A 9333-nucleotide genomic window follows, 5' to 3' on the forward strand; every position below is an offset into this window, starting at 1 on the left:
CATTTTGTTGATTGTTTCTTTTGCTATACAGAAGTTTTTTAGTTTAATGTAGTCCCACTTGTCAATATTTGCTTTTGGTGTCATATCCAGAAAAATCATTGCCAAGACCCTGTCAAGGAGCTTACCCACTATGTTTTCTTCTATGTTTCCGGAATTTTTCAGTTTCTTCTGGGTTTTCCAATTTGTTGGCATATAAGTGTTCATAGTAGTCTCTTCTGATCCTTTCTGTTTGTGTGTTATCAGTTGTAATGTCTCTTCTTTCATTTATAATCTTATTTATTTGCGTCTTCTCTCTTTTTCTTGGTAAGTCTAGTTAAAGTCTTGTCAATTTTGTTTATTTTCAAAAAGTCAACTATTAGTTTTGTTGATAATTTTTATTGTTTTCTATTCTCAATTCATTTATTTCTGCTCTGCTCTGTCTTATTTCCTTCCTTACAGTATTAGAGTATTCTGGATCTGACTATATACTTAGCTTTAACAATGTGTGATATATTTTCATGTTATTAATTAGTATCCTTTCATTTCAGTTTGAAGAACTCCTTTCAGCATTTCTTATAAGTAAGGCCTAGTGGTGATGAATTCCCCCCACTTTTATTTGTTTGGGAAAGCATTTATCTCACCTTCATTCCTGAAATACAATTTGCTGGGTACAGTATTCTTGGTTGGCAGTTTTCTTCTTTCAGCATTTCGAACCTATCATTCCATTCTTTCCTGGTCTGCAAGGTTTTGGCTGAGAAATCCACTGATAGTCTAATGGGGGTTCCCTTGCATGAAAGAAATTGTTTTCTCTTGTTAATTTTAAAATTTTATTTTTGTCTCTGACTTTAGACAGTTTTATTACATTGTGTCTTAGAGAAGATGGTTTGGGATTGAAATTTGGGGGTGACATATCAGCTTTATGAACTTGGATGTCCAAATGTCTCCCCAGGTTTGGGAAGTTCTCAGCCATTATTTCTTTAAATAAGCTTTCTGCCTCTTTCTTCCTCTCTTCTCCTGGGACTCCAGTGATACGTGAATTGTTTCTCTTAATGGTGTCCCTTAAGCCCTGTAAGACCTTCATTCCTATACATTCTTTTTTCTTTCTTTTCTGCTTACTGGGTAATTTCAAATTATCTGTCTCTGAGTTTACGGATTCTTCTGCTTGGTCCAGTGTGCTATTGAAGCTCTCTATTGAATTTTTCCATTCAGTCATTGTATTCTTCAGCCCCAGTATCTCTTTTCTGTTCTTTTTTATGTTTTTAATGTTCTGTTCTATCTCTTTGTTGAACTTATCATTTTATCCTTGTATTGTTTTCTCTATATTAAATTGTTTATCTGGATTCTCTTGTAGCACTCTAAGCGTCTTTAGAATAATTATTTTGAATTCTTTGACAGGCAATTCATGTGTCTCCATTTCCTTGAGTTCAGTTACTAGAGGGTTACTGTGTTCTTTTTGTGCCGTCATGTTGCCCTTATTCTTCATGGTTCCCGTAGCCTCGCATAGGTATCTGTGCCTTTGAAGAAGCAGTCACCTCTTCCAGACTTTATGGACTGACTATGTCATGTTGCCCTTATTCTTCATGATTCCCGTAGCCTCACGGGAGGTATCTGTGCCTTTGAAGAAGCAGTCACCTCTTCCAGACTTTATGGACTGACTTTGGCAAAGAAAGAGCTTCACCTTCAGGTGCGGTTCATTAAAGTGTACTGTGACCCAAGGTCTAATGGTACAGGGCACCCAGTACGGGGGTGTGCGGCAGCCTCAGGTCCAGAGGGGGCATGATGTCTTACTGACTCAGGCCACTAGGGTCAACAACACTGACAACTGCGTGGACCTTGGCAAGTGCTGCCTGGGGTCCGCAGTGGCTTCAAGGGCTGTTGGGATCCTAAGCAGTGCTTCTAGGTTCTAGTAACTAGGGACCAGGGTAGGCAGTAGTGGTGGCCAGAGCCAGTGGTACACATACAATTGGCTGCAGGGACCAGCTGCAGGTGACTGTGTAGTGGCAGAGGCCAACTGCGGACACACACGCAGTGGCAACGGCAGGGACCAACAGCAAAGACCGGAGCCAGCCGTGGGTACACTAGCACCTGCGGAGACCCTGGCTGTCAGCGTGCACTCCCGTGCCCGCAGGGTCTCACCTGGGTGCGTGCACAGCAGTGGAGGCCAGTGGTGAGAGCTGGGCTGGCAGCATGCAGCTGCACGGCTGGACTGACTAACCCTTCAGCTGAAGGGGTCTAGGTGGCATCTTGTACTCTCACAACCACAAGGCTGGGGCTGGCTGCCCGTGCGGATTTTGGGTTCTGGCTGTTGCAGGAGAGGCACTGGGGAGAGAGTCAGGTGACTGGGCATCTGTGAACACAAAAACCTGTGGGACAAAAGCCGGTGAAATCTGGATTTTGTGGGGGCTGTGCTGGCTTTTGGTTTCTTCAGTGGCAGAAGCTGCTGGGTCCTCAGCCAGCAGGTCACTGGGAACCACAGTGGCTCCTACTGTGTGGCAGATACTGGTAGCCCCTGCCCTTCTTCCCTGTTCCTAGCCGTCTCTAGACACCTCGGCTTTGCCAGTCTCTGGGTGGGGTGAAACCAAAGCTAGTCCTTCATGCAGTGCCCTAGAAGGCTGGGAAAGCCGATCACCCACCACACTCTCGCTTTCTGGCAAAAGGAACTCTTTCCAGCCGAGGAGTTCCACTCTTGCCACTGCGATGCAGGCAAAATGAAGCTACCCTTCCTTCCCTTTTTGTGCACTTTTTTTGTTCCATTCTGTTGAAATTTCTTAAGTGGATCCCTGAGCTCTCCCAGACTGGTTTGGTTCATGGATAGGTGTTTAATTGTTGATCTTTGGGGGGCGGGGGGCAAGGCTGGGGTCTCCTACCCCCCCCATCTTAGTGACATCATTCTTGAATATATCACATTTTATAACTACATGAAGCACATTAAGATTATAAAGGCTCTGAGAAAACAAAATATAAAGAAAATAAATGTTGAGCTCAGTGTTTCCCAAACCTTTTGAACACAAAGCACTCATTAGTATCCCGTTAAAATACTGTTCTTCAGAACACCACGTCTGAGAGATTAATTCAGCCTCCGATGTTCGGAAACAGCGCCCCCTGGTGCTCAGGGGAGGAGAAGCAGGCAGCCTCCTATCTGGAAGGTGTCTTCTCTCCTTGCTCTCCCAGAGCCCTGCACAGGTGCCTGGGCTGCCTTAGGTTCTGGACTGGATAGCGCTAAATGTTTACGGCTCTCAGGGTGCCTTACGAAGTACAGTATTTATAGACGCTATGACTTTAGCTTGATCATTTAGGGGCTCTCTTTCCTAGTTTTTGGTGTTAACAAAACAGTAGGAGGAAGACTTTCTTTTTTATCCTCTTTCAAGATCCTTTTTGTTCTCCAAGTCAAGAAATTTTTATTTTCTTCATGATATTTCCCCCACTTTATCTTTGAACTGCTCTATTAAAATAAGGTTAGAATTCTTGGATGATCTGACCTAAATTTCACCCAAATCAAATAATAGTTTCTAAATACTGAAAGAATATTTCCTCAGTTTTGTGCTATTTATGTTGCAATGGCTGTAAGCATGACACGCTTTTCAATTTAATCTGCCTTACATTTTTCTCCCTCACTTTCTTCATCATTCAACAAAGCAATAAATCAAGCCCTGATTCCTGGCATTTACCCACCAATTTCAGGATCCCAATGTGACACCACTGAGCATGGAGTTGGACAGAGAACGCACATAGCACCCTGTTGTACTGTGCTTCCAACATACAAATACAACAGATGTGAATAACCTCAAGTATAGTTTATAGTACAATAATTAGGAAGTGGTGATCTTTGAGTACTTGTTACCTTTTAAAATATAATACACTTAATTGCAAATCATAATTTTTAATAATGGATATATCTAATAACTGGCTCACAAAATTCCTGAAATTTTAACAGTCAGTTCTTCCAAGCCAGTATAAGCTGACTCTAGCACAACATTGTATTATTTCTAAAATTCCTGTTTCTTGTCCGGAGAACAAGCCATAGCCAGACAAGCTCTGTGTTCCGTTTGAGACTGTGGAGCTGGAAGAGGGGAAATGACATTCTCTGTGTGTCTTTCAGATGGATCAGTCAGCGAACCAGATATGGCGGCCAACTTCTGCCCCGACCACAAGGCACCCATGGTGCTGTTCTTGGACCGTGTTTATGGTATAAAGGATCAAACTTTCCTGCTCCACTTGTTGGAAGTTGGATTTTTACCTGACTTAAGAGCCTCTGCCTCTTTAGATACAGTAAGTGGTTAAAATAAGAAAAATTATTTTTCCATCATTTTAAATGGTCAACATTGGAATTAGAAGTGAATAGTTTCTATCTACTCACTGATTACATACTAACAGTTTGCTTTAAAGGGTGAGAAAATAGAGGAACCAAGAAATGGCAGGTGTGAATTTATTAGTCCAGAGACTTATATGTAGGTAAACTGGACCTCAGATAGTCAGTCTAGCTCCCTCTAGGGCAAGGCTTCCCAAGCCCAGCACTCTTTGAGGTGGGGGTGGGGAGCATCTTGTGCATCACAGAACATTTAGCAGCATCCCGGGCCTCTACTGGTACTACATGCCCGTAGCACACCCCCCCAAAGCAATTCCCCAGAGGTACCCTGCGAGACAAAATCTCCCTCACATGAGAACTATGGCTCTGTCACTTATGAAAAAGGATGGCTGGCAGCAAGATAGGCTGGAAATACTCTTCATACTCTCACTCCTTAAGTTACGTGCACTGACCATCAGGAAGGATAGTCTGAAGCTCACGGCATGACAAGGTCAATGTAAGAGGCCAAGTGCAAATCCAAGTTTGGAAGTCAAGTGTGAGGTAGGGTAATCCAACATCAAGAGACATCAAGACAGGAGGCCCCAGGAGTGAGAACACATGGATGCCAGATGCCCCAAGTCAGGATGAAGCAGAGAGATCGTGTACTAGGAGTCCTGGGTCCAAGGAGGAAAGACCAATTAGATCAGAGTAAGTTTTCAAAGAAACCTTGGCCAGTTCAGGGTTCTTTTTAAAGAGCCAGTGGCATATCTTCTTGATCAGTCATAAAGTTTCTCAAAGGCTCCACCTGGTGTCCAACAGCAATAGAGGTCTGAGCTCTAGTGATGGGTGGTCAGCATCTTAACTGGGGTGGATTCCATTTGAACGAGTTACACAGAAATGGATGGGGTCACCCAGAAATGGGAAGCAGGATGAACCCCAGTCTGAATGGGAGCTCTGTCCCTGTCTGTGGCATGGAGATAAGAAATGGTATATCCATGAAGGCATTAGAGGCATATGGCTGTTTTGTAAAATTAAAACAATGCTTCCACAGCGATTTTTTTGAGGTTTCCTATAAATTCCCTGATTTAAAATATTTTTAACTTGTGGGACATTCCCAAGTTTCCTGATCAAAGCATTCAACTTGTTTATAGATCAAATAAACAGCAAATACTATTCCAGAATTTGGTGTTCAAATCACATGCTTGTCTACACACCACCTACCACAAAAGAAGTTTTGTATTCAGTTCCTCAGCACACATATTTTCATGCATTCTCTTTTGAAAACTTTTAAGCCACCGGAATCAAAGCTCTTCCTTCCTCATTTTAACAACTCTGTCTTTTAAAGTGATAAATGTGGAAGATTAGCTGTTTCTTTCCATATGATTACTGCAGCTCCTAGAAGGCAAACTTTTGATAATTAATAGAAACACCCAGAAATATGTACCATTCAAAGAAAACAGTTTATCAGATCATAAGTTAAAGGAAATGTGTTACAGATACGATGGCTGTGATCATGACAGGAAATAAGGGTAATATTTCATCTCTGTGGACCTCAAGGTTCTGCACTTTTCAAAGATGGTAGTTAAGCATGCTTTGGCTATATTTAGTGTCACTAAGTGGGCCTTCCTTAAATCTAACCTGTATAAATGAGCAAGAGATAACATTGTGAATGAGGATTACAGCAGAGTTTAAGAGAAGGCCCTTGATTTCTATTCCTTGTACACTTTTTCCCCATGCAGAGTTAGGTTCCCTTCAGTAGTGTCTCACCCTCATGCCAATTATCAGATTGCAAATTGCTCACAGTGCTCAAAAATTAGGCGATGGGGGTCAGAGCTCCACTTCCTCTCTGTAAAATTGTCACACAACCGGTGAGTCTGAGAGCTTGCTCAGCTTGTAACCGTTAACTAATCTCAAAATCGCAAGAGGACAGCTTGTGAGTCTCCATACGGTGGAAACAGAGAGCGAAAACCAGAATGATAATACAGTAGCCTGGCAGTTGGTCTTTGCAAATATCAAGGGTGTTGGGTTAGACTGGTCATCAGCTGATTTTAATAAGCGTTTAGGCTTCTTCTTTGAAGGCAACAGATGTTTGTGGACCATTTGGAATGAGTTAGCACTGGCTAGCCTTTGCTTTTCTTCTGTTTATTGTTTCTTTTAACCTGATTCTTTTTCATTTAAGATGCAAAAGAGAAATAGGTCTCTTTAGACAAGAGAGAAAGTTGTTCAGCCTGTCACTGCGAAACACGCATGTGTGTACACCTCCCCCACCCTGCTAGATGAGAGCTCAGTACAGGGGGAAGCCTGGCTCTGTCTTTCCCAGGAGACTAATCAACGTCTCAATCTTCTTTCTTTAGGTCTCCCTAAGCACCACCGAGGCCGTGCTGGCACTGAACAGGTACATATGTTCTGCCGTGCTCCCGCTTCTCACAAGATGCGCCCCTCTCTTTGCTGGAACAGAGCACTATTCCTCTTTGATCGACTCTACACTGCAGACAATATACAGGCTTTCCAAGGGCCGTTCCCTCACCAAAGCTCAGAGGGACACCATAGAGGAGTGTTTGCTGGCCATTTGCAAGTAAGTACCCAGTCTTAGGTTCTTCACTTCCGCACATGCGTCCACATCAGCTGCACTGAATTGTGTAACCCAAAACCTGATGAATCTAGTCTGAGGATATGCTCAGACGCTAAGGATGTGCTGGGTCCCCTACTTGCTGCAGGCTCTCTTTTCTTTTTTAAAAATTTTTTTGGAATATAGTTGATTTACAATGCTGTGTTAGTTTTGTGTACAGCAGTGATTCAGTTATACATACATATATATATATACACACATATTCTTTTTTAGATTCTTTTCCATTATATGTTATTACAAGATATTGAGTATAGTTCCCTGTGCTGTACAGTAGGTCCTTGTTGGTTATCTATTATATATATATGTATGTATGTATATTTTAATCCGAAACTTCTAACTTATCCCACGGGTTCTTTCTGACCGCCTCTCCCTTGAGGCTCATCTCTCGCTCTGGGGAAGTGAGGCCGACAGCTCAGGCTCCAGCCTTGAGGGTTGGTGAACCAGGAGATGAGACTGATTTTCAGGCCTGAAGTATTCAGAACTAATAAGAACTGAAAGGACTGACCGGTTGTTTATTTCTAGGCAGGCCTAGCCCCCTACCGCATATAAGAAATAATGCTTTAGTTCCTAAAATAGAGCCAGAAGCAGATTTTCCTATTCTGAATGAGTGGACCTTTACACAGAGACCAGACTATAAAAGTGTCAATCAAAGCAACCTACCCCTAGGCCTCACAAGGCCTGAAAGGAAGAAAAGAAGGCATCTCCATTCCCCGTGGGGAATGAAGGGCGGTAGTTTTCACGGCTACAGATGAGCATCAGAGCCAAACAAGGGAAGAGGGTAAAGTCAACCCAAGAGGGGAGATTGTCAGGAAAGCTCCATCAGGACTGGTAGGGTAAAAGGAAGAAGGACTCTTCCCGTGGCGGGTCTCAGCGGTGTAGTCCAGGACCAGGCTCTGCTGTTTAAGCCAGTGGCTTTCCACCTCAGCTGTGTATTAGAATCACCTGGGAGCTACTAAATAAATACCCCAATGCCAGGCCACACCTCGGCCCCCAAAATCAAAACCTTTAGGGATGAGAGCCAGACCTCTAGCTTTGTGAAGCTCCCCAGGTGATGCCATGATGTAGCCAAGACTGAGAATCACTGCTGTAGGTTGTCCTGGAGTCAGGACCAGCAGGTGCCCCCTTTAGCGGCCAGCTGGTTCTGGTCCTGATTCTTGTTGAATGGGTTGTTTCCTAGTCACACAAGAGATGACTACGCAGTGAGGGGCTAGGGCTGCCTAGAAAAAAGGAATTGGTCAGTCCTTTTAGGACATCAAGTTAAAAGGCAATCTCACATTTACATTTCAAGTGTAACAATGGTCCTTCCCTTTTAAATGCTTTATTAAAATTAACCTCTATCTGCTACCTTTCTATCATCTAAGGCCTATAGGCTTCAACTACTTTAGGGACCAAACTGTGTCATGCACAGTACTGTTTGCCTAGGGTGTGGAGTGGAAGGTGGGAGACCTCCACCCAGGCCCCACAGAAGGGATTTCTCTCTGAGATCCTCTGCCAGAATCAGGCCCTACACTCTGACACCACTTCATTCATTCCAATATTATTAGAACTGGCAGGGAATTAAGCTCATTTGAATACTGGTGGTCTTAGAAGAGAGCCAAAGCTTGGTAAATACACTATAGGCCTCTAGGAATTAATAGGGTGACTACGGTTTCCATGCTGCCACTCCAAAAGGAGGGACAAGGGCCCGTTACTGGTGTACATGGGCTCCTACTTTCCTTCTGAGTAGTGGCCAAGGGAATAAACAGTGAGTCTGCACAGAAAGAAAGTCTTCTATCAGCATCGATTCTGTAATTGGCTGGTAGCCACATCAATCACAGCTATAGATCTTGTTCTACCTTTTGCTAGATCTGAACTCAGCAGGTATCTTAGAAACCAAACCAAAAGTCCTGTCTCCCAGCATAAGCTGTTTCCTAGTTTAAAAAAAAAAAAGTCATGGTGAGACTGATGTTAGCGCAAATGTTTTTAAAGAATCAGATCAGGGCTTCCCTGGTGGCACAGTGGTTGAGAGTCCGCCTGCTGATGCGGGGGACGCGGGTTCGTGCCCTGGTCCGGGAAGATCCCACATGCTGCGGAGCGGCTAGACCCGTGAGCCATGGCCGAACCTTGGGGAAATTAGAATTTTACATCAAACCAAAAATAGAGCTCACAGCCCTATTCCTGTCCTCCTAGGAGCTTCCCCACTTCTCCTCTTAACCATCTGAGCTCTAGAAACACAGACAAACTGACACTTACGTAGATTTTTATTTATTTTTAGTAAGTCAGGAATTAATCAAGTTAGAGATTTTTTTTATTTCTTGATTTTATTCATTAGCCAGTCTAAGGTGATATTGCTAATTGGGTAAACGATGTAAAAAAAATGAGGAACTTTATATGCTTATAATTACTACATTTAGAGACAAGCTTTTTTTTTTTTTTTTTTTTTTTTTTTTTTTTTTTTCTT

At 43.1% G+C, this 9333-nt stretch overlaps 1 protein-coding gene across 1 annotated transcript in view; it reads left to right on the forward strand.

Annotated features, from left to right (window-relative positions):
• RYR3 (ryanodine receptor 3) overlaps positions 1-9333 on the forward strand; it is a 381491-nt gene that overhangs the window by 261835 nt on the left and 110323 nt on the right. Inside the window, exons 47-48 of the mRNA XM_024732458.1 lie at positions 4079-4248; positions 6619-6839. Of these exons, the coding sequence (XP_024588226.1) occupies positions 4079-4248; positions 6619-6839 (391 nt within the window). The remainder of the gene's footprint in view (positions 1-4078; positions 4249-6618; positions 6840-9333) is intronic.

This window comes from Neophocaena asiaeorientalis, unplaced genomic scaffold, assembly GCF_003031525.2.
Source record: "Neophocaena asiaeorientalis asiaeorientalis breed wild unplaced genomic scaffold, Neophocaena_asiaeorientalis_V1.1 scaffold119, whole genome shotgun sequence".
In the NCBI taxonomy this organism is placed as follows: Eukaryota; Metazoa; Chordata; class Mammalia; order Artiodactyla; family Phocoenidae; genus Neophocaena; species Neophocaena asiaeorientalis.